General features: G+C 36.7%; 1 protein-coding gene across 6 annotated transcripts in view; it reads right to left on the bottom strand.

Annotated features, from left to right (window-relative positions):
* The window catches only part of BTRC (beta-transducin repeat containing E3 ubiquitin protein ligase), a 183,981-nt gene that overhangs the window by 96,359 nt on the left and 62,192 nt on the right, over positions 1-25,430 (bottom strand). For 4 of the 6 annotated variants that reach the window (XM_040486216.1, XM_040486217.1, XM_040486220.1 and 1 more), the window contains exon 2: positions 23,256-23,363. The exons of the other annotated variants lie outside the window; for them this stretch is intronic. In XM_040486216.1, coding sequence (XP_040342150.1) covers positions 23,256-23,363 — 108 coding nt within the window. The remainder of the gene's footprint in view (positions 1-23,255; positions 23,364-25,430) is intronic. 6 annotated transcript variants of the gene reach the window in all.

The raw sequence follows: 25,430 nt of genomic DNA, 5'->3' as shown, positions 1-25,430 counted from the left end.
CGTAAGTAAGTAAATTTCTAAACCCCAGATTGGACTAGGTTAAGATTTGTGTCAGGTATGTATTTCAGTTGTGAACTGTCCCTTATTTAATTACTTTTTTTCTTATTGTTATTAAAAAATTACTATTTTGTGGGCTTATTATCCTCTGGACTTTTCCACTAATTATACAAAGTCTTAACGAATTTTCAGGTCTTTAAAATTACAAATATCATCTCCTCTTACATAGACTTATATAGATTTTTGGTTCCCAAGGGTAGAAAAACATGGTCCAACATAGGCCAACATATACTTGAAGGATATGCCTTAAAGAACTGCAATATATCAATAAGAAATAAAAAAAATCACACTTTGTTTTATATCTCTTGCTTTCTTCTTAAAATGCCAAACAGACTAACTACACTCCTTATCCAGGATACTCGGCTTTAAGCTGTAACTTTTGCTTTTACTATAAATTCTGCTTTCTCATTTTCTGCTCATCTCCACCACAGAATTTTTTAAAAAACTACAATAAGGGAAAATATGTTTTTAAACAGAAAACAGCTAATATAATTTATAATGACTATATTCTCATAGGCCTCTAAATAGCCAGATACCAAGGTAGTATTGGCCTAAAGGATTTAAAATTTAAGTGAGAAGTCTTCTATTTCTGAAGGGTCAAAGGTTATAAATAACAATTCATGGCTTCAATTTTTCATTTGTCAATATTACCAAACAACAAAATGAAAATAAAACCAAAACAGATTAACTTCATAGTTCTACCAGGAGTACTTTAACAAATTTATTTGGAAAGATGGCTAATTTTACCGCCCCAGGAATAAACAACCTTTGTAGGTTGGCTGCTGTTGTTTTAACAATGCTCTTTAAGTATAACAAATTTAAAAACAGGTTTTTTTTCTCCAGATTTTTTTTTTTTATATAACAATGCAAATGGTTTCTACTTAAAGGGTATGTTTGTGTGTTTCTCTAACAAAACTATTTCTCTTAAGCCTATGGTCTTAAATTATTGGAATACTAGAGAATGATTAAATACCTTAAATCTTCCATTTGGTTAAGTATACAGAATTTTGTTTATGCATTCCTGACAAATCCTACAAACAGTTTATGTGTCATTACTTTCTATACCAAAATTGTTCTTAAAGAGTCACAACAAATCTACATTATTTTCTTTTCTCAGAATTACATGAAAAGTCACTACAAATTGAAAAAGTAAGTTTTACTACCATTTGGCAGAAGTAAAGAGCTTTCTTTGCAAATATTAATGATCCTTTGTTGATTAAAGAAAAAACACATGAGAAATATTAATCCAAATGTTCCAGAATTATTCGACCTTGGATCAGCAGCTCATTTTAAAATGGCCTTTTTATTTAATTAAATAATCATGCTAAAATGATAAAAATTATAATGATTAGCCAATTTAAATGGGACTAGTTTTAATCAATGATTTTTAAAAATCTGTTATTATCATCAATAGTATTTTGTTGTGTTATGGATGAAAAAAAATCGCTTTACTAACTTTAGACCTCCATATTGGATAACTGGTTTGACAGATATCAAACATTAGTTTTAACACGTTAGTACTTGTTCTCACAGCCCAGAACCTGTGAATAGCCTAAGAACCAACTTGGTATTTAGTTTGTTTTGCCACAATTCCCTCTTGTGGAAACCAATGGATCTCTTGCTCCTGCGATGAAGGCAATGAAGGAATAGTTGACTTCAAAACCAGTTGCCTATCACTGACTGCTGTACAAAGACATTCTGGGTAGTGGTTGGTAAAGAAAGCATAGCCATTTCTAAATGCCAGTAGTTCCCAGCATCTCTTTTCCTTCTGAGTGGAATGAAGTCTGCAAGCACTGACTGGTGGGTCATTCGACCCACGAGGGCCTGGAAAGGTTTCAAGAATAACAGAGGTCATGTAATTGCCAAAAGAGCATTAGCCACTCAATCATAATGGATAATTAAATGACCTACATGATTCCTGAAATAGCTGCTCTATATTTGGTCTATTACTTGCGTCCCTCAAGATAAGCTACTCGTCTGGTCTGCCTTGACCCGCAAAACTCCAACCTGCGCCTGAAAACTAGCTGCATGCTTCTATTGCTTTGTAAATCCGCTCCCCCCGCCCCGCTCCCCCCCCCACCCTGTGCCTCCAAGTAGTCATGCCCCACACTATGCTTTCAAGAGGACACACATAAAAAAAATCAATCTTGTATCCTTCTCCCTATTGTGCTCTGTGGAATACAAATGACTAAAGCAAAGAAAAAAAATTAGTAAATTCCTGGTTTAGATCTTTAGGGGATAGAAGGAAGAAACATAAGAACCACAAAGAAGGAAAGTCATGATAAAATTTTTTTAAAGTTTTGCTCAGTATGCCTCCAAAGAATTTCACATTTGATTATAAAGCTAGTCAGGGCAGCAAGTCATTAAAACTCCAATTGCCTGGACTGCATTTTTGATGGTGTGTGGCTATTAGAATCTTTCCTGGCCTAGTTTTTTAGTCCATACAGAAAGCAAACTGCCTCTCAACAAAATGAAATATACCGGGAACCAACTGTTTATATAATAGAAGTAACAAAAGGAACAAGAATCTCTATGCCTCACATTTTCATCTTTCTAAATAGTTCAACAATCTTACTACAATATTTGATCAGAAATATAACTGAATAGAAGCCAGCAGCATGAAATGACAAAAATGTACAGAAGAATATGCTTCTTTAGGAGAAAAGGATCTGTCCATGGCCTTAGAGTAGCTGCATATCAAGCAAACACAACAGCAAAAGGCAAGAGACAAGAAACCAAAGACAACTACACAATAATGGCAAGGAACAAGGCATGTGAGGGACAAAAGAGCTCACATTTAGAATACCTTGGAGGCTAGTAGAATTTTTCCGTTTCCACAGGAAATTATGTAGCTTGAGGCTACTGACTACCCTGATCTCTTACTAGTACATGAATGGCTTATTAAACCTAGAACATATCTGTTTTAGTTAACTTCTGGGCAGGGAGGGGGCTGGGGGGGAAAGAGAACAAAATGTACTTAAATGCTGAATTTTTTCTCCAGGCTGAATGTCTTTCATCCAATAAGACATTCAAAGCAGTGACCCAGCAAATGGATTGAAAAAGCAATCTTCCGTCCCAGTGCCACATTATCATTCCTATTCAGTATTCTCCATGAGATATCTCAATCAGCTGTGTGTAAGTGACAACGCAGCCCATTGCTGGGTTAATTAAACATTTGACTTTAACACCCTCCCCGTCATTAAGCAAATAAAAACAGATAATTCAAACTGCACTTCATCCTCAGGGTACACAACACACATGTCAAAATTAAGAGAGTCCAAGGCCTCTGGGGAATTCTGTTGGGGGCTATAATCAGTTTAAATCTTATCTGGTTTATCAATTATTCTATTGATTAAACCAAACCGGTTATATACAACTCCTCTGCCACATGGGATTGATGTCAGCAGAGCAAGAAAATAACTCCAGGAGGTTCCAAACTGATTTAAAAAGAGACCAACAGACAGACCAATAATAGTCGATTATTACATACCAGTGATCCATATACTGAAAAGTTGATTCTTAGTTTCAGGCGGGTGAAGTGAACTGTTTCCAATCACTATGTCCCCCTACCTTAGAGTTGGCTTGAGTAAATTTATGTCTTGGAAGATCAACATATTTTCTACTGATTTAAACAGAAGCTACCATGCCCAGCAGCTAAAATATTTTATAGATACTAACCCTAAACTGTAACAGAATCTCAAACAAGGAAAACTATTTTTTTCTTATCTTCTTCTTACTTGTCTGCATGTAACCAGGAACATGCAGGGATGAAAGGGGACACACTTGAAAGTGGATTCTCCTAAAAATATGTAATCGCCCAGCCGTTCCGGTATCCTAAAACACCATATTCTTGAAAAAAAGAGAATCTAAGAAAGTACAAAGACCTTACCATAGATACAGAGTCACGGTTCCTCTTACTAATTCCAAAGGTAAACATCTTCAAAGCTATTAATAACAGTGAAAATACTGAGCTGCATCTCAAAAGAAATGTTGATATCTACAATCCCAAAATATTGCATTTCTCCTGGATTTTTTAAAACACAATTTACTCTCCTGCCCCATTCATTGTGTAATATCCTTCAAGTGTCCAGAATGCTTAAAACAAGGCCATGCCCTACTGTATATGAGAAACCTACTACCGGGGGGGGGGGGGGAGGCTACTATACACCTGCTATTTGTACACTTGTACCTACACTCTTCAGAAACAAAATTTGTTTACTGCTCTGTTGGCACCGCATGTGCAATCAACCATAATTTAACTTATCTCCTTCAGATTTTTTGTTTTCAGGCAGACTAAGTAAGAAACCTGCATTAGCATCCTGTATTCTACACTCACCACTAGAAATACTGAGGGTGCTATTTGTAATTGTATTCTTTTTAAGAGGTTTGTTCTCTGCAGCTGTTTTCTGCTTGCAGTGTATTTTGTGTAATCAGCACATCATCATAAATACATTGGCTGTTCCCCTGAGGGTAGCTGTCAGTGTTTAATTTACAGAACAACCTGGCCAATGTGAATTTTAACACTACAGCACTATGGCAAGGAGTTACCACACTCTGTGAAAAACAGGTTTCAATGAATTTTTATATGAAGAGCTGGTCCCATGACAATTTAGGTTCTAGAAATAGACTGTTTAAAGAAGCATTTTATACCTTGCATGCAATGGACTCTTTCCCGTTTGTGGCCTTAGAAGAAGCCCTAACTACCAAACCACAAGTGGGCACTACCAACTCTGGAAACAAGGATTGAAAATCTGTGCTCTACCAGCAGGAGGCACTATAATAAATGTTACCCATCTCTTTTTTTAAGCTGTATGTAAAACTACCAAAAACAATACTGCTCCCTTGGAAGGTGTCTAAAGGAAGAAGGGAAAGCCATTAAAGAGACAGACTAGTCTGAAATATGCATATCACTCTTTTGGCTGAGATGAGTTATATCTGATGTGAACATCAGTGTACTGCTCCTTAGGGCTGCTATTATGCCAGGCCTCTAGCTCAATGAAAGGGAAAAATACATTAAACTAATGGTTGCTCACAGTAGCAATGCCTCAAATTATATGCATAGTGCCCTGGTACATAGGTTCTCCACAACCGTCTAATAAATGACTCTAAGCTCCTTGAGGACAGGGCCTGACTCTTAATTTATGCCCAATTCTCTGTACAGTACCTGGCACACAGAAAGTACTCCCTCTATATATGAATTAAATGGGATTGTGGCTAGTTGTGAATGGCAATATTGTTTTTTAAAGCTTTAGATCTACATGATGTCAAAATGCATTTTCCCCTTACAGCCTATATAGAGCACACATCATATACTTCAGTCATTTTTATCAAAGCCACTTGTACAAAAACCCTATGTAGTTCCATCTTACAATAAAAAACTTGCCTACACAATATTAGAATATTTCAAACTTATATTTTTATTTTAATAATGATGATTATATAGGAGAGATTAAAACTTTTATAATACTTTGTCTCTTTCATACAATAAAATTAAAAGATCATTTTAAATGCTCAGAAAGGTAACCAGTAGCAATTCTCTATTCATAAAGTAGTGGTACATGCACACATACACTTTCTACAAATCAGGGGATTACACATATTTATTTTTCTGGTAGGGGCTATTTTACAGTTAGAATGCCTAGAGCTAAACTGAATCAAAAGAACAGTTCATGCTGAGTTCTACTCCGTGTGTTTGCTTTTAAAGCTGTATAGAATTATACTTTTCATGATGTTTTACAAAAATCATTCAATTATTTTTTTAGGAAAAGGAAAGAATTACCTATTTCACTTCTGAGAATTTCAAATTTGCCCAAATTTATGGTACAGTTAAATTTTAAATGATTAACTAGAGCAACAGACATTTGTGGAACTTGATCTGACACTGCTATACTTAAAATGTTTTTCTCTATAACAATTTTTAAAATTTTATAAAGCATAATCACGTATAACAAAATGTGTTAACACTCCTAAACTGACTGATCAGTATTTTGACAACCAGGAAGAGATTTTAGTTAAGAACCCAAACCCTATGCCACTCTTCCCTTCTGTGATGCGAAGACATTTCAAAAAGGTAATTCTTTTGTGTCATATGGAAGGCAAAATAGGAACATGATCCACTGACTCAGTACATTTGCAACTGTTTTCACCCATTAAATTAGAGATGAGAAGTCTTAAATTTAATTGAATATTTACAACTTAATACTTCATAAAAAAATTGTATGCCTAATAAAACCTATCTTAATTTTTAATGGAGAAATTAATCACATTCTTCCTTCTTAGATTTAGAATTACAAAAATACATCCTGAGACCTTTTGAACTAAACAGGACGGGGTTAGACTGAGGTCACACCAGATCAGAAGACTGTATTCTCTCTTCCCAGGAGACCATGGAGTAGTTCCATAGGCTGCCATTAGATAGCAGCACAGTACACACCATCAGTCATATCTCCCACAGTCTTTCCCGGTAAGACTGGAACTATCTCAGTTACACACACACTACACACACACACACACACACACACACACACACACACACACACACACACACAGATTCTAATTCAATTAGTGCAGTCGGCAACTCCAGAAAAGAGTAATTCAATTAGTGCATTGTGGAGCTCTACAATACCTCTAAGCAGATGTTCACCATCTTCAGGAACTGGAGTAGGTTTAAAATACCTGTACCACTCAGATATGCCACTACATTATGTCATTTGTCAAAGTGCTTACATACGCTTTTCTGGCTTCAAAGAAAAGGTGAGGAAACAAACCCAGGCTAAGTTCCTAGAGATTTTTCTATCCCCTCCCCTACAGAAGTATTTCAGTTTTAGGCGGCAATAATTAAATTACATACTCTGAATTTCACGTTCAAAACAAGATGTTTCACTGTATACTACACTATTACACACTTTTGCAGCACTACCTCCAGTTATGCATGCCACATTGTAATGAGGACACTGTCAAGGTGGAATGCACTTACAAGGAAAGACAACCAGAATGATAACGCCCTCCACCAAAATAGGAGGTTATGAAAATAACAGGTATGAATACTGATATTTTCCAAAGAACCCCTAACAGAACCAAGAATATTCACCCTGGGAACGGAAAATATAAGCAACATGATAGCCATCCTCAAACACAAATATACAAACATGAAAATAATTCCTTTATATTACTATGACAGGTAGACTTCTAATCACTAGGTGAACAAAAAGTTTGACTCCTTCTTGAGGGAACCCCTTCTTATAGAACCAACAGTGAAGAAGAAAACAAGATGCCTCAACAAGTCCAGCTTGCCAATAATGGCCGTGATCAAGCAGAGATTACATGACCCCGTGACAAACATTTCATAAAGGATTCCTCTATGTGACAAAATGTCCATCTATGTCCCTCCCAATTCTGAAATTCTAAGATTCCATGAATACACTGATTTTTGCTCATGAGGCAAGCCTGGACTTTAGGTAGTAAGGCTAATTATTATCATGGAGGTGTGACTGTTTAAAAGCCCATGGGCGGAGGCATTTTCACAGTAATTGATGCACTAATAATATAACAAGAGAGGAAATTCTGCACACTTTCTCTGTGTTAAGATTTAGGAGATTTCATAAATGTACATATTTATAGCCTTATTTCTTTGATAAGCGCTTGCATAACTCTTATTCTTCCCACATTGAACAGAATGGTTTGTTTTTATTCATCCTCAAGAAATCAGACAATGAGAAATCAATTTCTGTGAGAATGATTTTTGAAACCCCCCGTCCCAACTGAGTCAAGAGAGTGGGTTCTCACATCACAGCTGAAATGCATATCTACATCAATATTTATGCTTTAAAAATAGAGAGCAATACTTAAAACAACAGTAATTAATTCTCAATGTTTCTCCCTTTGGTCTTGCGCTGTATTTTGTAAGTGAAAACATAATTCTGGGCACAGGAGAGCAGGACGTTATTTTACAATTATTATCTCCTCTCTTTCCAGCATGACCTCAAAGGAGGGAATTAAGAAATGTCCAAAATGATTACCACCATTTTTCCAGTGCATTTCACTATGTATTCGTGATAGAGAGCAGCTCTCCTGCCTTTCACATTTGTAGATGGAGAGAGCTAAGCGAAACAAATGTCCTTTAAAACCATCGATAATGTTAAAACACACACACACACACACACACACACACACACACCCCAATAGTGTTAATTCAAGTACTTTCAACACAAACTCCTACTTTTTCATTCTCCAGAAGAATTACAAAATATCATTCTCACTTAAAGCTTTACTGGTAAGGTCTATGCCCCAAAATGGATTAAGATAACAGCACACATCTATTAACAGTGCTGTTTTCTTAAGAAGAAAATTTTTAAAAAAAATATTTGTTGTTTTAAGATAAACAAATATCATCTTAAAACAAATAGCAATAGAAAACACATTCTACAACTAGAAAATATTTACCAAGAAAACTATGGTTTGGCTTTTGCAACCAAGATTTTCTATTCATGTGCCATTAAGTTGTACTAATACAAACATAATGGTTCTTTCCATATGACCTAGTCATCATCAACCTTACAATAAATATGAATTTTGCACATTAAAAAACGCTATTTTTCTTACTGAACTTCTAAGCCTTTCATAATGAACCACTTCCTAAAGACAGTGGATAATTAGAGCAATAAATAACATAGCTGCGTTAATTCTGACTTCACTGACAATACTGTTATGTAGTTGGCTATCAGTTTAACAAGCCATGTTATCCCATCTCTTATCTTTACCCACTACTGCCTTCCCAACCTCCTGCCTCCAAAAAAATAGACCAAGACCTAAACCAATTCTTCCTAAACTTCCTTATGCAGTGTTCCATAAACCCCCAGATTAATGAGCTAACCCAACTTTAGTCTGCTTTTGCCCATGCCTCACAGGTGGCACTTCTATTCCAGTGTTGTTTATTTGGCTCCATCAGCACCACTTCTCTTTAACATTGTCCCTTTTCATGCATTTAAGGCAACCACCTCCAACCCTATCAATGAGAGCAGACAAATGGGGGAGAAAGGAATGAACTGCAAACACCTCAAACAAGAAAGGTTGCTTAAAAAACCAAGTGTCACGTTCTGACAGTTCAATATTTCATAGCCAATACAAGGAATGTGCAACGACACTGCAACTTTAAATCTTTTCCTCCTATGTCAGTCTTCTCTTTCTCTCATTGTAATGCCAAAGGGAACAGCAATCAGAGTGGAGATGTTCAACGTGATAGAGGTCAGGACACCATCGGATCAACGTACCAGAAACACGACCTTGTTTATTTTTTTTTCCACAGTATTATTGTTTACAGGGTGCTTTGCTCGTGTACCTTGTGGTTCTTAGCTAAAAGATGAAATTACAGCCCAGGATGAAGCGCTCAGGCACACATCCAATTTGTGTTTCCATCTCAGAAAACAAAAAGCTTCTAAGGCCCTCAGGCTGCCATTCAAACTTGGAGGCTGACATTTTTAACAGCATGAACCAGAGACTGGCAGAGAGAATGATATAATGCATTTCTGACTTGTCAATCAACGACCTCACCTCTGCTGTCTTGTAAACAGTTGGGGGCCATCTAACTACATTCATAAACCTAGGGAGAGCTTACTGCCAGCTGGGGTGCTGGAGCCACATGCTCTGGCTTCTATTCGCCAAAATCATGATTCAGTTTTATAATCTCACTGTAAATAGTCCATAGGCACATTTCCAGGACTACTGGAATAGAACCAGAATAGGGAATACAAAAGAGATTTTGGTCAAATACTGTGTTATTTTCAAGCTGTTGGAATCCTGTACCCATTTTATCCTCATTTTACCAATTCCCCCCAAAGGACTGCACTATGCTGCAACTGAAATGCTTAAAAAAATTAATGACCTGCCAATTTAAAAATCTAGGAGAAATATACAAATATTATACCAGAAATTTCCCTTACGTTTTATTACATGTTAAGAAACAGGCACTCCCCTCAAAAAACACGGCTCATGCAAAGGGTAGAAATTGCAATGAACAATAGCAACTATTTTTTAGTAAAACTGATCATGTGTTTTCATTCAAATATAAAACTTTCCATGCTATACGAAAGCTTTATATTTACTAGTTGGAAATAGTGCTCTCTCTATATTCATGTGTGTGTGAAACATGAAAACAAAACAAGTACTTATCTCTTTACTCTTTCCTTTCTGTTTATGACCTCTAACACAAAAAAATTAAACCAAATCAGGCTAAGACCTGAACTTTTTCCTGAAGGATCATATAAGAAAATGGATATACTCTTTTTTAATGTCAGTTTTACAGGACACAAAATTCCAATTTAATTCATATCAAGACACAGATACTAGGTTTGCAACAAAGGTCTTAAGGATTTGAATGGTACACCTGAGAACTTTAAAAGGCGGATGACAGATAACCCAACAGGGGAAGGTACGCTGCAACATGCTGTTCCATAATGATGTACTACATCCTAGACCCAAATAACTATTTCAAAATATAACAGACTTGGTCTCCAGAGGGCTGGGACAGAGAATATAGAAAACCTCAAAGCTACTCAACATCACTCTCAGGAAAAACAAAACTCATGGGTATCACCTCCCAATAGTAAAGTATTGCAATTCTTAGAGGCCTATGCAGCTAAACAAGTAAAGAGATGGGTCCCCCCTCCACCCCCGACCATGAGGCTGTCATAAATAACCTGGGTTTCTCTCTTCATGAAAAATGACAAAAAAAGTTTCCTGAATGCTGCCTATGTACCAAGACTGCATATCTTGACAGTCCACAAAAAATACCAAGTCTAGAAACTAACACAAGGAAGGACAGCAAGACAATAGAACACTACCACATAAAGCAGGATAGTGAAAGAAGGTACAAATAGCTGTGGCAGTCACAAAACAACCAACAATGATTCCTGAAGAACAGAGAAAGAACTCCTGTGATACTCTGGCCTCTGCTCAGCACAAAAAGGAGAATAACAAGAAGGTAATCTTGGAATATAAAGAAAGTAATACATACTTCTTCAGAGGATACAGGTGAGTCTTAACTGCCCATAGCAAGAATTTGTCTGATAAGGACAGTACATCCACAGAGGCTCCCATCACCCTTAAAGGTTTCATCAATTCCTTCCTCCAGTCTGTGCTTCTTACACTGAGGCAACCCCAGGCCCCTTGGCGTACCTGTACTCTCCCTTCTGCCATTAGAGGTCATGTTGAATTTAGAGCAATTAGGGAAAATCCAACATTATTTAACATAAAGGGTAAGCCCACTTTATGAAGAGCTTAATTTTTCAGAACCATTAGGGAAAAAAAAATTTAAAGGAAATGATTGTCTCACAATAAAATGATTTTGATTTGGTTTACTCTAAACATTAGATAATTTTGCACATTAGCCTGTAAATGAACATTACCAGCACCACAGGCATGTCAAAATACTCAGCAATGGAGGAAACTATTATAACAAAACTTGAAATAACTGGAGTATTTAAATAACCAAAGTGGGCATCTTAAAAGACAAATCGATCCATGGGCACCTGGCTGGCTCAGTCGGTTAAGCATCTGACTTCAGCTCAGGTCAAGAGCTCACGGTCTGTGAGTGACTTCGAGCCCCGCGTCGAGCTCTGTGCTGACAGCTCAGAGCCTGGAGTCTGTTTGGGATTCTGTGTCTCCCTCTCTCTCTACCTCTCCCTCCCACCCTTCCTTTCTCTCTCTCTCTCTCAAAAATAAATTTAAAAAAAATTTTTTTTAAAAAGACAAATCAGTCCTAATGATTCCTCCAAGAAAACCTATTTCCAGGATAGAGTAAAATGCAGCAAACTCAGTTCATCTCTCCTTTTCTTAGTGAAATTCATACAAACTTTGAAAAGGGTAGAAGCTAAACAGTAAATTCCAATGTTAGCTAAAATGTTTTAAAATCTATAATTATACTTTATTTTTAAGAAATGATCTTCAATAATATATTTCCAACATCTTGCACATGTACTTTAATTTTGTGCCTCATCAAGCCTGAAGGGTCACTTTCAGTATGCTTGATGAATTCTACCTTCTCTAGACTGTTGTTTATCACTACTATCGTTATTTTAATTTTCCCAGTGTCTATTCTTCATAAAATAAGGATAAAATGCAATAAAATAGTCAAATAATTGTTCAAACATACACTGCTGTGTTGATAAAGATGTTGAATCATCGAAACCAAACTGTTTACTGGCTGGCATTGGCAGTGCCACTATTTAATAGCTGGAAACGTGCACTTGTTCATCAACAAGAGTCCAAATTCAGCATACAAAATCCAATTCAGAGGGGATCATCATAGTGTGAGTTGTATGAAAGCCAAATGTATAAAATTTGAAGACTACCCATAAATCAGATTCAGCGTGTTTTCCTTTTTTCCATGTAAATGTGTGGTCTTTGAAATGTTTAATTATCATGACTTCTTCCTGAATGCACAACAGTAGTGTGTATGTATGTGTAGGTACCACTGGCAATTCAATGCTTTCACTTCTCCCACTTTATATATGTTATTTGATAGTTTTCTTCAAATTATTTAAGTCATTTGTTCCGCAAAAAATCCTAAAGCACATACTTTGTATCAAGCACTGTACTTGACATTGAAAATATGAAATGAACATAATCCTACTCTCAAGAAACTCAGTCTAGTGAGGGAACAACTGCAAAAGCTTATCAGTGCTATGACAGAGGTATCCATTGTATGCCCTGGGTACAGATGCTCCAACGAGATTAAGGGGGAGGGTGAAAAGATCAGTGAGGACCTTTATCCTAGAGGTAAAACTACTTGAGTTGAATCATGAAGATTAGTAAGTAGTCAGGTAGATAAACGTGGGAGGTAGGAGTTAGTGAGGGAGGACAGGTGTTTTCTGTAGGGTTCTCCAGGTAGAACAGAACACGCAAAGACACAGATATATATAAGAGAACATAGCACTTTTGGAGAACTGTAAATTTGAAATGGCTAAGAATTACATGAGAGGAAAGTGGTGGCAAGCCAATCTATTAAGCCAACTTCAAACTACGTTCAACTTACAAACATATAAGCAACTGGCCATGAGATAAAAACTGACCAAAATCAATGTAACCAGCTGGTAAATGTAGAATTTGAACAAGAATATGACATAGTTAAAATCTGGAAAGTATTAGTTTCAATAAAGTGGTAATATCCACAAGGACACTTAAAACATTTCTTTTCTGTGGCACAAAAACAGACACTCAAACCAATGAAATAGAATAGAGAACCCAGAAATAGACCCACAAACCTATGGCCAACTAATCTTTGACAAAGCAGGAAAGAATATCCAATGGAATAAAGACAGTCTCTTCAGCAAGTGGTGCTGGGAAAACTGGACAGCGATAAGCAGAAAAATGAACCTCGACCACTTTCTTACACCACACACAAAAATAAACTCAAAATGGACGAAAGACCTAAATATAAGACCAGAAGCCATCAAAATTCTCAAGGAAAAAGCAGGCAAAAACCTCTTTGATCTTGGCCGCAGCAACTTCTTACTCAACATGTCTCTGGAGGCAAGGGAAACAAAAGCAAAAATGAACTATTGGGACCTCATCAAAATAAAAAGCTTCTGCAGAGCGAAGGAAACAATCAGCAAAATTAAGAGGCAACCAACAGAATGGGAGAAGATATTTGCAAATGACATATCACATAAAGGGTTAGTATCCAAAATCTATAAAGAACTTATCAAACTCAACACCCAAAAAACAAATAATCTAGTAAAGAAATGGGCAAAAGACATGAATAGTACACTTCTCCAAAAAAGATATCCAGATGGCTGACCGGCACATGAAAAAATGCTCAACATCACTCATCATCAGGGAAATAAAAATCAAAACCACAATGAGATACCACCTCACACCTGTCAGAATGGCTAACATTAACAACTCAGGCAACAACAGATGTTGGCGAGGATGCGGAGAAAGATCTCTTTTGCCCTGCTGGTGGGAATGCAAACTGGTGCAGCTTCTCTGGAATACAGTATGGAGATTCCTCAAAAAACTAAAAATAGAACTACCCTATGACCCAGTAATTGCACTACTAGGTATTTATCCAAGGGACACAGGTGTGCTGTTTCGAAGGGGCACATGCACCCCAATGTTTATAGCAGCACTATCAACAATAGCCAAAGTATGGAAAGAGCCCAAATGTACATCAATGGATGGATGGATAAAGAAGATGTGGTATACATATACAAAGGAGTATTACTCAGCAATCAAAAAGAATGAAATCTTGCCACTTGCAAGATGGAACATGGATGGAACTAGAGGGTATTATGCTAAGCAAAATTAGTCAGAGAAAGACAAATATCATATAACTTCACTCATATGAGGACTTTAAGACACAGAACAGATGAACACAAGGAAAGGGAAGCAAAAATAATATAAAACCAGGGAGGGGGACAAAACATAAGAGACTCATAAATATGGAGAACAAACAGGGTTACTGGAGGGATTTGGGGAGGGGGGATGGGCTAAATGGGTAAGGGGCATTAAGGAAATCTACTCCTGAAATCACTGTTGCACTATATGCTAACTAATTCGGATGTAAATAAAAATTTTAAAAATTAAAAACAAAAACAAAAACATTTCACTTCCTTTCTGCTCTGTGCTGACAGCTAGCTCAGAGCCTGGAGCCTGTCTTCAGATTCTGTGTCTCCCTCTCTCTGTCCCTCCCCTGCTCGTATTGTCTCTCTCTCTCAAAAATAAAACATAAAAAAAAAAAAAAAATTTAAAAGAAAACGATTTCCTTTCTTATTTCTACTTGTCTGTATTTTCTACAATATTAAAATTTTAATTTTTGTATTTTATAATTTTACAATAAAATGGAATAAAAAATATTTTAAAGCTAAACTGCATTTGCAAGACATGCCTGTGTGCATATAACCACAAATGGAGGTCATTCCAAACCGAAGGAAGCTAACATACGATTATCTTACAGTGCAAGGATTATGGGCAATATTTTCTTGTTTATATATTTACCAAATAATTTATATGTTCTACAACAAACAATAAATTGGTTTTATAAGTAGGGGGAAATGTGTGTCTCCCCACCCCTGCCACACACACACACAAAATAAAAGCATTTTTTATTTGCCACTACATGCTAACTCCTAATGCAAAGACTATGGCTGGGATAAACATAGGTCAAATGTCAACATATGCACAAAAAGAACCAAATTCTTTATTATACAGAAATTATGCTGTACTGAGATTATCCATATACAGTGCTGGGGAGGAGGCCATCACCTAGGGCTAGTAAGCATTTTTGTCATGGGAAAATTTTCCTTATGGTGTTATTTTCTGGTCAGATTTGAACGTCAGTTTACATTCAGGGTGATAATCCATATTGCCATTTAACCTCAACTATAAAATGAAGTCTTCCATACATACATATACATACACACGGACATTTTGAAAAATGCTTAATTTTCCTAGTATTGTTCCATGGTAGATGGTAAGATTTAGTGGATCTCTAAATATTCTTTTTTTTTTTTTTTAACGTTTATTTATTTTTGAGAGACAGGGTGCGAGTGGGGAAGGGGCAGAGAGAGAGAGGAAGACACAGAATCCGAAGCAGGCTCCAGGCTCTCAGCTGTCAGCACAGAGCCAGACGCAGGACTCCAACCCATGAACAGTGAGATCATGACCCGAGCTGAAGTCAGTCACCCAACCAATTGAGTCACCCATGTGCCCCAGACCTCTAAATATTCTTAAATAATAAAATACACTGTCTCTCCTAAAGTCAACCCCAAACAATTTCAACCTTTGACAAGGGACTGTTACTGATATTAAAATATTATATGGTACATTTAGCTCAAGATTTCCCTAAAATATCATAGCTATACTTGACACCTGAAATACTGTAAGGTCATATAAATCTAGTTATATTCTTAATGTTACAATTTCTCTTTCAATGTCTAAAGAAAATAAAGAATCTTAATTACTCAGTTATTTTTAAGCACTTGCTTTCTACTGCTCATTTGCATTTAATATCAGATCATAAGATCACCACTTGCTGAGGATGAGCAAATGATTCCACGAAATACATCCACTGTTAATCAACAGAAATCCTCTTAATTATCCATATACTTTCCAGGACAAACCAATGGAATGATGAAAATGAAAATATGTTCAAATTAACCACGTCCTCATAGAATCCATTTAAACAATATTTTCACAATCTTTTCTGTGACTAGTTTAAAATGTGTGATGTGAAATGTTAATAATCAAACCATCTCAATGTTGCCATTTCCATATGAGTTACTGAAGATAACCCAACAAACTAAATAATGACTCCAAGGCTCTTCTTCTTCTGTTGTCATTGAATTTTGACTTTGAAGGTACTTCAAACTTACTAAAGAAATGACATAATTTCAAAGAAAAAAAAAATATCATGAAGCTATTACCAACTCACTTCGTTACACACATTTGGCAATATTAGTAAAATGAGTATTCCTTCGGGGATAATCACTTTGAAGAAATACTTGGCTGTCTCTCTTCTTAAGTTTTAAAATTTAAATTCCAGTTAGTTAACATACATTGTAATATTAGTTTCAGATGTAATGGTGATTCAACATTTCCATACACCACTCCTTAATCCCCATCACCTATTCAACCCATCTCCCACATCCACTTCCCCTCTGGTAACCATCAGTTTGTTCTCTTTGTATACTTAAGAGTCTGTTTCTTGGTTAGCCTCTCTCTCTTTTTTTCTTGCTGCTTTGTTCGTTTGTTTCTTAAATTCCACATGAGTGAAATCATATGGTATTTGTCTTTCTCTGACTTAGTTTGCTTATCATAATACTCTCTAGCCTTTAGCTCCATCCACATCATTGCAAATGGCAAGATTTCATTCTTTTTTATGGCTGAGTAATATTCCATTGTGTGTGTGTGTGTGCGCGCACACACACGCGCACACACACACACACACAAATATATACACATACATACCGTATCTTCTTTATCCATTCATCAGTTGATGGACAGTTGGGCTGTTTCCATTTGACTGTCTCTTTTAAAGTTAAAAATACGCTTTATTTTATGACACAGCAATTACATTCTTTTTTTAGAAATATTTATTTATTTTTGGGAGAGCGCAGGTGAGGGAGGGGCAGAGAGAAGGGGACAGAGGATCCCAAATGGGCTCCGTGCTAACAGGCTGACAGCAGTGAGCCCGATGTGGGGCCTGAACTCATGAACCGCGAGATCATGACCTGAGCTGAAGTTGGACACTGAACAAACTGAGTCACCCAGGTGTCCCGACCCAGCAATTACATTCTTAGGCACTTACCAAGAGAAAGAAAGACACATGTCCACAAAAAGACTTGTACAAACTGTATACAGTAGCTTTATACATAGTAGTCAAAAAATGGAAATAATCTAAATGTCTATCAATAAACAGATAAATTGTGGTACAGTAATATAATAGAACACATTCAGCAATAAAAAAGAATAAATTACTGATAAACAACAAAATGGTCAAATCTCAAAAACATATTGGTCAAAAGAAAAAAGACACAAAACAATGTATGCTATATGAGTGCATTTATATGAAGCTGAAGAACAGGAAAAAAACAATCTTAGTGGCAAATCAGAACAGTAATTGCATAGGGTGGATGAGTACTAACTGGAAGGGGATACAAAGAAACTTTCTCAGATTATGCAAATATTCTATGTCTTGAGAATGAGGTTACATAAATGTATAAATGTCAAACTCAGTACACTTCAGATTTGTGTGTAAATTTTACATTAATAAAAATCTAAATAAGTAAAATAAAACCCAAACCAGAAAGATGTAAATGTACTAGGATTGTTTTATTCTAGTAGGAACAGAAAAGGCTTAAATCCTGCATCTTGCTAATTCGTCAGCCAGTAATATTGAGCATCTGTGCACACTGACCCTGTCACAGAATTATTGAATTAATAGAATAAAACTGGTATATAAGCTCATGTCTTCCATTTTTGCTATGTAAGACATAATAAGAAAAATAAACATTCACACCTACCGTAATATTGAGAAAAGCAAAATTTTTTCATCAATACCTGAACCAAGAGTAGGCTCCCTATGATACAAAATTGGGCATAAGGAATGAAAAAAAAATAAGAATTTATTGAACAGTATATTGCTTTATAACAAGGTGAAAACAGTGTTTGCTGAAAGTCTCCAAACCTATTCTTCTGTACATTTTCCCAATAATATAAAACTCATTCATGTGCCAGACACTGTTCTAAGGACTTAACATAACTCATTTAATGTTAACAACTGTATAAGATAAGTACTATTATTATCCCCATTTTACAGATTTAAAAAACTGAGGTATAGAGAGGTCAAGCACTTGCCCAAGGTCACACACAGACAGAGCCAAGCACAAGTCTCAAGCAGTCTGGCACCAAGGCCCAAGCTCATAACCACAACACTACAAAATAGCCTTTGGCCTGCTTTTCTAAAATGTTTCTTAAGCACCTCTTTTCTGCCTGTGCCACACAATTTCACTCCTGCAATATACTTCAAGGTCCATATACCCAATTTATTCCTGATTTTTCCAGCAAAATCACTAAATCAACATCCCTCCAATTATATTCTAGAAGTGGTAACTTACAAGGAGACTAAAAATATTTTTTAAATAGATATTTGTTGATTTTTAATTAAGAGCTAACAGAAAGGGACGCCTGGCTGGCTCAGTCAGTATAACATGTGAGTTTTCATCTCAGGGTTGTGAGTTCCAGCTCCATGTTGGGGGTAGAGATTACTTAAAAAATAAAATCTTAAAAAACAAAAAAGAAAAAGACCAAATAGAGAAAGTCCTGAGAGTGACAGTAAATTGCAGAATTCTTTCCTACCTGACCTGAGATTCAAGACTGCTTTAGATAAAATGAAAATTTGAATTTTTTTGGTATCTTGGTGTGCAAGTCAGATGACTTTAACTTATAAGCTTTAAAAAAAATTTTTTTTAATGTTTATTTATTTTTTGAGACAGAGAGAGGGAGGGAAAGGGAGAATGAATGAATAGGGGATGGGCAGAGAGAAAGGAAGACACAGAATCTGAAGCTGGTTTCAGGCTCTGAGCTGTCAGCACACAGCCCAACAGGGGGCTCGAATTCATGAACTGTGAGATCATGACCTGAGCTGAAGTTGGAGGCTTAACCGACTGAGCCACCCAGGTGCCCCTAACTTACACGATTTTTTTTTTTTAAAGTTTTTTTAATGCTTATTTATTTTTGAGACAGAGAGAGACAGAGCATGAACGGGGGAGGGTCAGAGAGAGGGAGACACAGAATTTGAAACAGGCTCCAGGCTCCGAGCTGTCAGCACAGAGCCCGACGCGGGGCTCGAACTCACAGAGTGTGAGATAGCGACCTGAGCCGAAGTCGGCTGCTCAACCGACTGAGCCACCCAGGCGCCCCTAACTTACACGATTTTTAATCGCATGTTATTTAACACTGTCTAATATAGTTCAAATCATCCCCCCAAATACTAAAAATCACTCTACAGAACACTGTGAAGGTCAACTGATAAATACAAAAGATTGCTTCTGCTTTCAAGGAATTTTCTAGCCCAACATCTCTCATATTAAACTAGGATGTGGGTCTAAACCTAGGGTCTACTGAATTCCCAATCCCTACATCCAGGGTGAGAAGAGGCATGTGGTAATAATGCAGTAGTATCTCACTGTGTTTGCCCAACCCAAAGTCACAATGACTTTTTTCTCCCTCATTTTTTCCTATTAGTTTTGTAATTTTAGCTTATATATAGGTCTATGATCCAATTTGAGTTAATTTTATATATGGTGCAATGTAACAGTCGAGGTTCATTATTTTGCACATAGATGTCCAATTGTTCCAGCATGATTTGTTGAAAAGATTGAGACCAATGCATCTTAATGTAACAGAACACAAAAAGTGTGTACGTTTCAGATTCTATACTGTAACTCATCTTTAAGAAATTACAACTAACTGGGGTGCCTAGGTGGCTCAGTTGCTAAAGCGTCTGACTTTAGCTCAGGTCATGATCTCATGATCCATGAGTCAGCACAGAGCCTAGAGCCTGCTGCAGATTTTGGGTTTCCCTCTCTCTCTCTCTCTGCCCCTCCCCTGCTCGCTCTCTGTCAAAAACAAAAACAAACAAAGAAAAAAAGTAAAATAATAATATTAAACAAATATTAAACAAAAATAAAAAAATAATAAAGAAATTACTAACTGAAAAGGGTATTAAAGCACCCCTCTCTTTTTAAACTATATATCTGTATAAGGCTGGATACTTCATATATTTCGACCAAAACACCACAACACAACAAATTGCAGAAACAGAAATGAGAATCCAGCTGCCTTTCATTAATCCAGACATTATTTGCACTAGCATGTAATGGATTTATTACAGATACTTTAATAAGTTAATACTTAAATTTTTTCTCAGTTCTAATTTCAAATAGTGACTATCAGTACATATAACCCACATAAACAAAAGCATTCTGCTGGCCTCAATAATTTTTTAGAATGCAAAGGAGTTCCAGACCAAAACCAAATGACCACAATCTGTCTCTTCAATTACTGAAATCATCCTTGTGATAGCTAGAGTTAATACATCTAAATGGAAATCAAAACTTGTGTTTAAGTCCTTTCGACAGCTTACTGCTCTTCTTAGAATCAAGACTAACCTGGCCCACAAATCCTGCATGATCAAACTTCCCAGTCTTTCCTAGCTCCATTCTCCTCATTCTCTAAAATAATAGTGTTTTTTCAGTAACAAGCTCCACCAGTCCCCAGAGCCTTTGCATTGCCTCTTCCTTAAACCTGAAATGTGTTCCCCTCCCCTCTTTTGCGTAGTTAATTCCTACTCACCCTTTAGACCTTAACTCAATCAAACATTACCTGATTTTCCTTACCCTCACCCTCAGGTTAGATCAAGTTCCTCTTTTATGTATTCTTACAGCTCCTCTATATTTCTGTGATAGGATTTTTCAGTTTGGGAGTTAATACTTTGAGAGTTATGTGATTTAATATAAATATAATAATCATACACATAACTATTAAATAAAATTTTGCCTATGTGCCATATGCAGTTTTTCCCAAGGTCAATAGTGCTCATTAGATTCTCAAAGTAGTCCGTAACACCTGTGTAGTGAAGGATTAACCTTACCAAAGATAGGCATGGCCTATTCCTTTGGCTATCGGGAAGTGGTATCTAGGCTTCTGGAACTTCTTACCTAACAGAAGTGTCTTTCTTCCTGCGGCTTCTGGCCATTGGACAAATGGGATTTAGAGTGGGGGCTCTGAACCATACTTTATCAATTCCTATCCGGAGAGGAAACTGAGGCAAAAAGCATTAGTGTGACCTACAGGAGGGGCTAGAGACTAACAGTCAGCCATGCAGGCAGTTTGTAATTGAGCCCCAACAAAACTGTAGACACCAAAGACTTGGGTAAATTTCCCTAGCTGGTAATACCCTGTGTTGTACTGTCATATACTGTGGCCAGGAGGCAGTAACGCCATTCCTGAATCCATGGAGATGATGACAGGAAGTTCTATATTTGGTCCCCTCTTGAATCTGCCCTATGTGTCTCTTTCTTTTGGTTAATTTTAACCTGTCTCCTCACCCTGTAATAAATTCTAAGAGCTTTCAGTGAGTTCTGTGAGTCCTTTTTAGTGAATTCTCAAGCATGAATGTGGTCAAGGGGACTCCTAAACTTGCAACTGGTGTCTGAAATGAGGGCAGTCTTGCAGTGACTATTCTCTTGGAGTTTGGAGTTTGGCTAAACTTATTACAACCCAAACAAGATTAAAAACCCACAGGTTAGACCAGGAGTTCCTCGAGAGCAGAAACTTTATCAATGTGACATGTAGTAAAAAAAATTTACAATATTGAATATTGAAATAAATTGATAGGAAAGTAGCATTCTCTAACAGTAATAGCGGTAATGTTAATAATAATGAAGATGAAGATGATAAAAACAGCAACCATTTACTGCATGCCTTTACTGCAGTCTCTGTTTACAGGTGAGGAACACAAGGATTAGAGTGAAATGGCTTGCTCAAGACCATACTAGTGACAAAGACCGTATGTAAGCCCTGATCTAACTAATTTTAAGGCCTATGCACTTTCCTATATTGTATCTCCTAAGACAAGCAAAGGAAGTTTAATATTCTATTTGCAAAGAACAAATGCAAATATCTAGCATTATCACCACTAAAATTGTATCATTAAAGACTAGCAATTGTCAGCACAGTCCAAAATGTGGAACACTTAACTTTGTCTCTTCTAACTAAAATGATAGTCTACGCATTCTGATGCTTACTTATAGCTTGCCTTTGAAATTCTTCTAAATAGAATATGAGCTACAAAGGTTAAAAACAAACCAAAAGCTAACTTGTTGTGTATTGCTATCAAATGCTAAACACAAACTGCAAATACCTGAGGTGGATAGATAACATTTCTACCAAGAAAATATATAGTACCCAGATTTGTAAGCTACGAGCATCAAGTGCTTTCTTACATTTTTCTCTACAAATTTTCCATTCTCTCTATAGATTTCTTTCACATCCTAGAACTGTTCTGCTATTCTCTAAGAAAGGCTAAGGGGAACTAGAATCTGTCAGTTCATGCAAGACAAGCTGGACTGTTTCAAGCTAAATATTCTACTCAAAGGTCTTTAAAAGGCCTTTTCACCTTGAAACTAGACTTGTTAGTCAAGAAATAAATAAACACAGATCTTACCCCAAAATATATATATAGCTGTATAGCAACCAGGAGACACTCTGAACAGAGCACTTTTTATTTTTAGTAATCATAAGAAAAACACAACGTGTTCAGGCAACTGGCTGTAATTAATTAATCAATTACATTAATTGGCTTTATGTAGGTCCAGAACAAACATTACATAATAAACACTATTTGTTGAAATTACTTTAAAATTCACTATCATACTTCCACTAGATATGAAAACAGTCACGTTGTGCTATGTCAATTCTGGCAAACCAATCACGATAATAAAATTGTCTTAAGAGTGGAATAGTCTGGGTCTACATTAAAAAATAATAATTAAAAGAGTACTGAGTGATGTGAAATACAGGCAATATGAAGGAGAGAAAGTGAACATAAGTAGAGCACAAGAAAGAACGAGGACACGCTAATGAATCAGACATACACACTAATGCCCGCAAATAACCCACAGAGACAGAGAAAGTACCTGGAAAGCTGTGAGTGCGCCAGTCCCTGGGTTATACAGGCATCGCAGCGAAGGCATGCTGTCCGCCAGGCTGGAGCAGCCCAGCCACAGAGACCTGGGCATAGAGCACTGCAGAGAGAGGACAACTATGAGATGGGACAGTATGAGACAGGATGGCACAGATTACAGGAATTTTCAAAGCTTGGCTGAATGTAATACTCCAGTTGCAGCTGGCCTTTATGATAGAAACATATTCAAGAAACATACTACTTACAAGTTCTAACCCCAGAGAGAACCTCAAAAGGGGCACTAGTGGCCAAAAGGCAACGGGAAAGAAAGGAGGTTACAGATCAAAGAAACAAATATCTAGTGAAATTTTTTTTCTCTGTTCTTTTACGTAGGAGTCCAAAGGAAATCTACTTCTTAATCCAATAATCAATTCTTTTTCTCTCTACACCTCAACCCATCTCCCATAAATTCACCACAGGGTGAAATACTGCACAGACTAAGCAGCAAAAGGAACCCTTCATGGTAGCATTTCATTATTAGGAATGGTAAATTAGAAAACAAAATACAAGAGAAAAGTTGGTGTTTTTTAGAAGGTGGGGAGGAGGAAAAGAGAAAGTATCATACCCCCACAGCTTTGACAGCGACCAACTCTGCACAGTTTGCATATGTTTTATGTATCTTGTTAGTCTGCTATTCATTAACCAAAATGCATAGTTACCATAGCAGCTGCCTCTTCATCTTTCCAGATGGATTGGGGGGCGGGGAGGGGGGGCAACTCAAACAGAAGGGAAAACAACAAAGGAAGAGAGACAAGGATGGAAAAAGAGAAAGAGAAAAAGAGAAAGAACCCCAAAAAGTTACTGGTATTAAAACCTCCTAAACAGAAAGATATGTGCGGGTATAAATATACACAGTGTATTCAGTAGCAAAAAAGAGCAGAAATGATTTTTAGTAACATTAATTAAACACTATCAGTATTACTGCTCCTATAATCTTATAAAATAATATATCTTTTAAAAGAATTTTTACATGCTTCAAGTTTCTCTAAATGTATCCCCACCGGAGGTTTGGTCCATCAACTTGGGTGCTATTACAATCTAATAGTACTAAAAAAACTAAACACCTGATCATATGTAAAAACAGGAATACATATTTTAAAATATAGCAGTCAATACACATAATATTAAACTTGAAATTATAACTTTTGAAATATTTAGTATCATGGGACTTTTTTATTCTTTTTTTTAATGTTTATCTATTTTCAAAGAGAGAGAGAGAGAGGAGACAGAGCATGAGCAGGGGAGGGACAGTGAGTGAGGGAGACACAGAATCCGAAGCAGGCTCCAGGCTCTGAGCTATCAGCACAGACCCTGACGTGGGGCTCGAACTCATGAACAGCAAGATCATGACCTGAGCTTAAGTCGGATGCCCAACCAACTGAGCCACCCAGGTGCCCAGGACTTTTTTATTCTTAAAATACCCTAGTTGTAGAAATTAATATAAGGAAACAAAACATGGTATTTATTGCTCACACTCCCTATAATTGATATAAGAAGTGTGCAATGAAAACGACTCCAAAAAATGATCTGGTCTAGATCCTGCTTTCAGGTCATTATTTCCTCATTTTACAATTAAGGTGACTGATACCCAGGAAAAATTGAAGTATTTATTCATGATCATGAATTTAGAAAGCAGAGAAGTAGGTACTGGAAAACTGGCCTACTGCTTTTTAAGTGCCCTGCCTCCCTCCATCCATCCCTAGGTCATAATGTGGAGACATGAGACTTCAAAGAAGGGTATCTGCTAAAGGCATCACTGGATAACACACCAACCAAAATAGCTACGCTGCTTTCAACTACTACAACAATCTCCTGACTTTGTTCACTGTTCCCAATGTTCCTTCACCACAAGCTATAATCCATTCATTTTATGAAGAGCAACTAAGTAGAATAATTGTGTTCACCTTACTATCGTGTCACTCTCGCCAATAATTCATAATGGCTCCCTCTATCTACTGTAAACCCAAGCACTCTATTGATCTGATCTTTCCCTACTGCCTACATTAACACTTTCTCTGTCCTTCCAATTGGCCCTGGCACTCTAGCTAATAACTAACTTGATATTTTGTTCAAATATCCATCTTACTCCCATCCTTTGAACCTGTAATTTCCTTCTCCCTTTCACCCT

The sequence above is a fragment of the Herpailurus yagouaroundi genome, unplaced genomic scaffold, assembly GCF_014898765.1.
Source record: "Herpailurus yagouaroundi ecotype Mexico unplaced genomic scaffold, PumYag 163, whole genome shotgun sequence".
In the NCBI taxonomy this organism is placed as follows: domain Eukaryota; kingdom Metazoa; phylum Chordata; class Mammalia; order Carnivora; family Felidae; genus Herpailurus; species Herpailurus yagouaroundi.
This window is presented reverse-complemented; position numbering and strand designations above follow the sequence as displayed.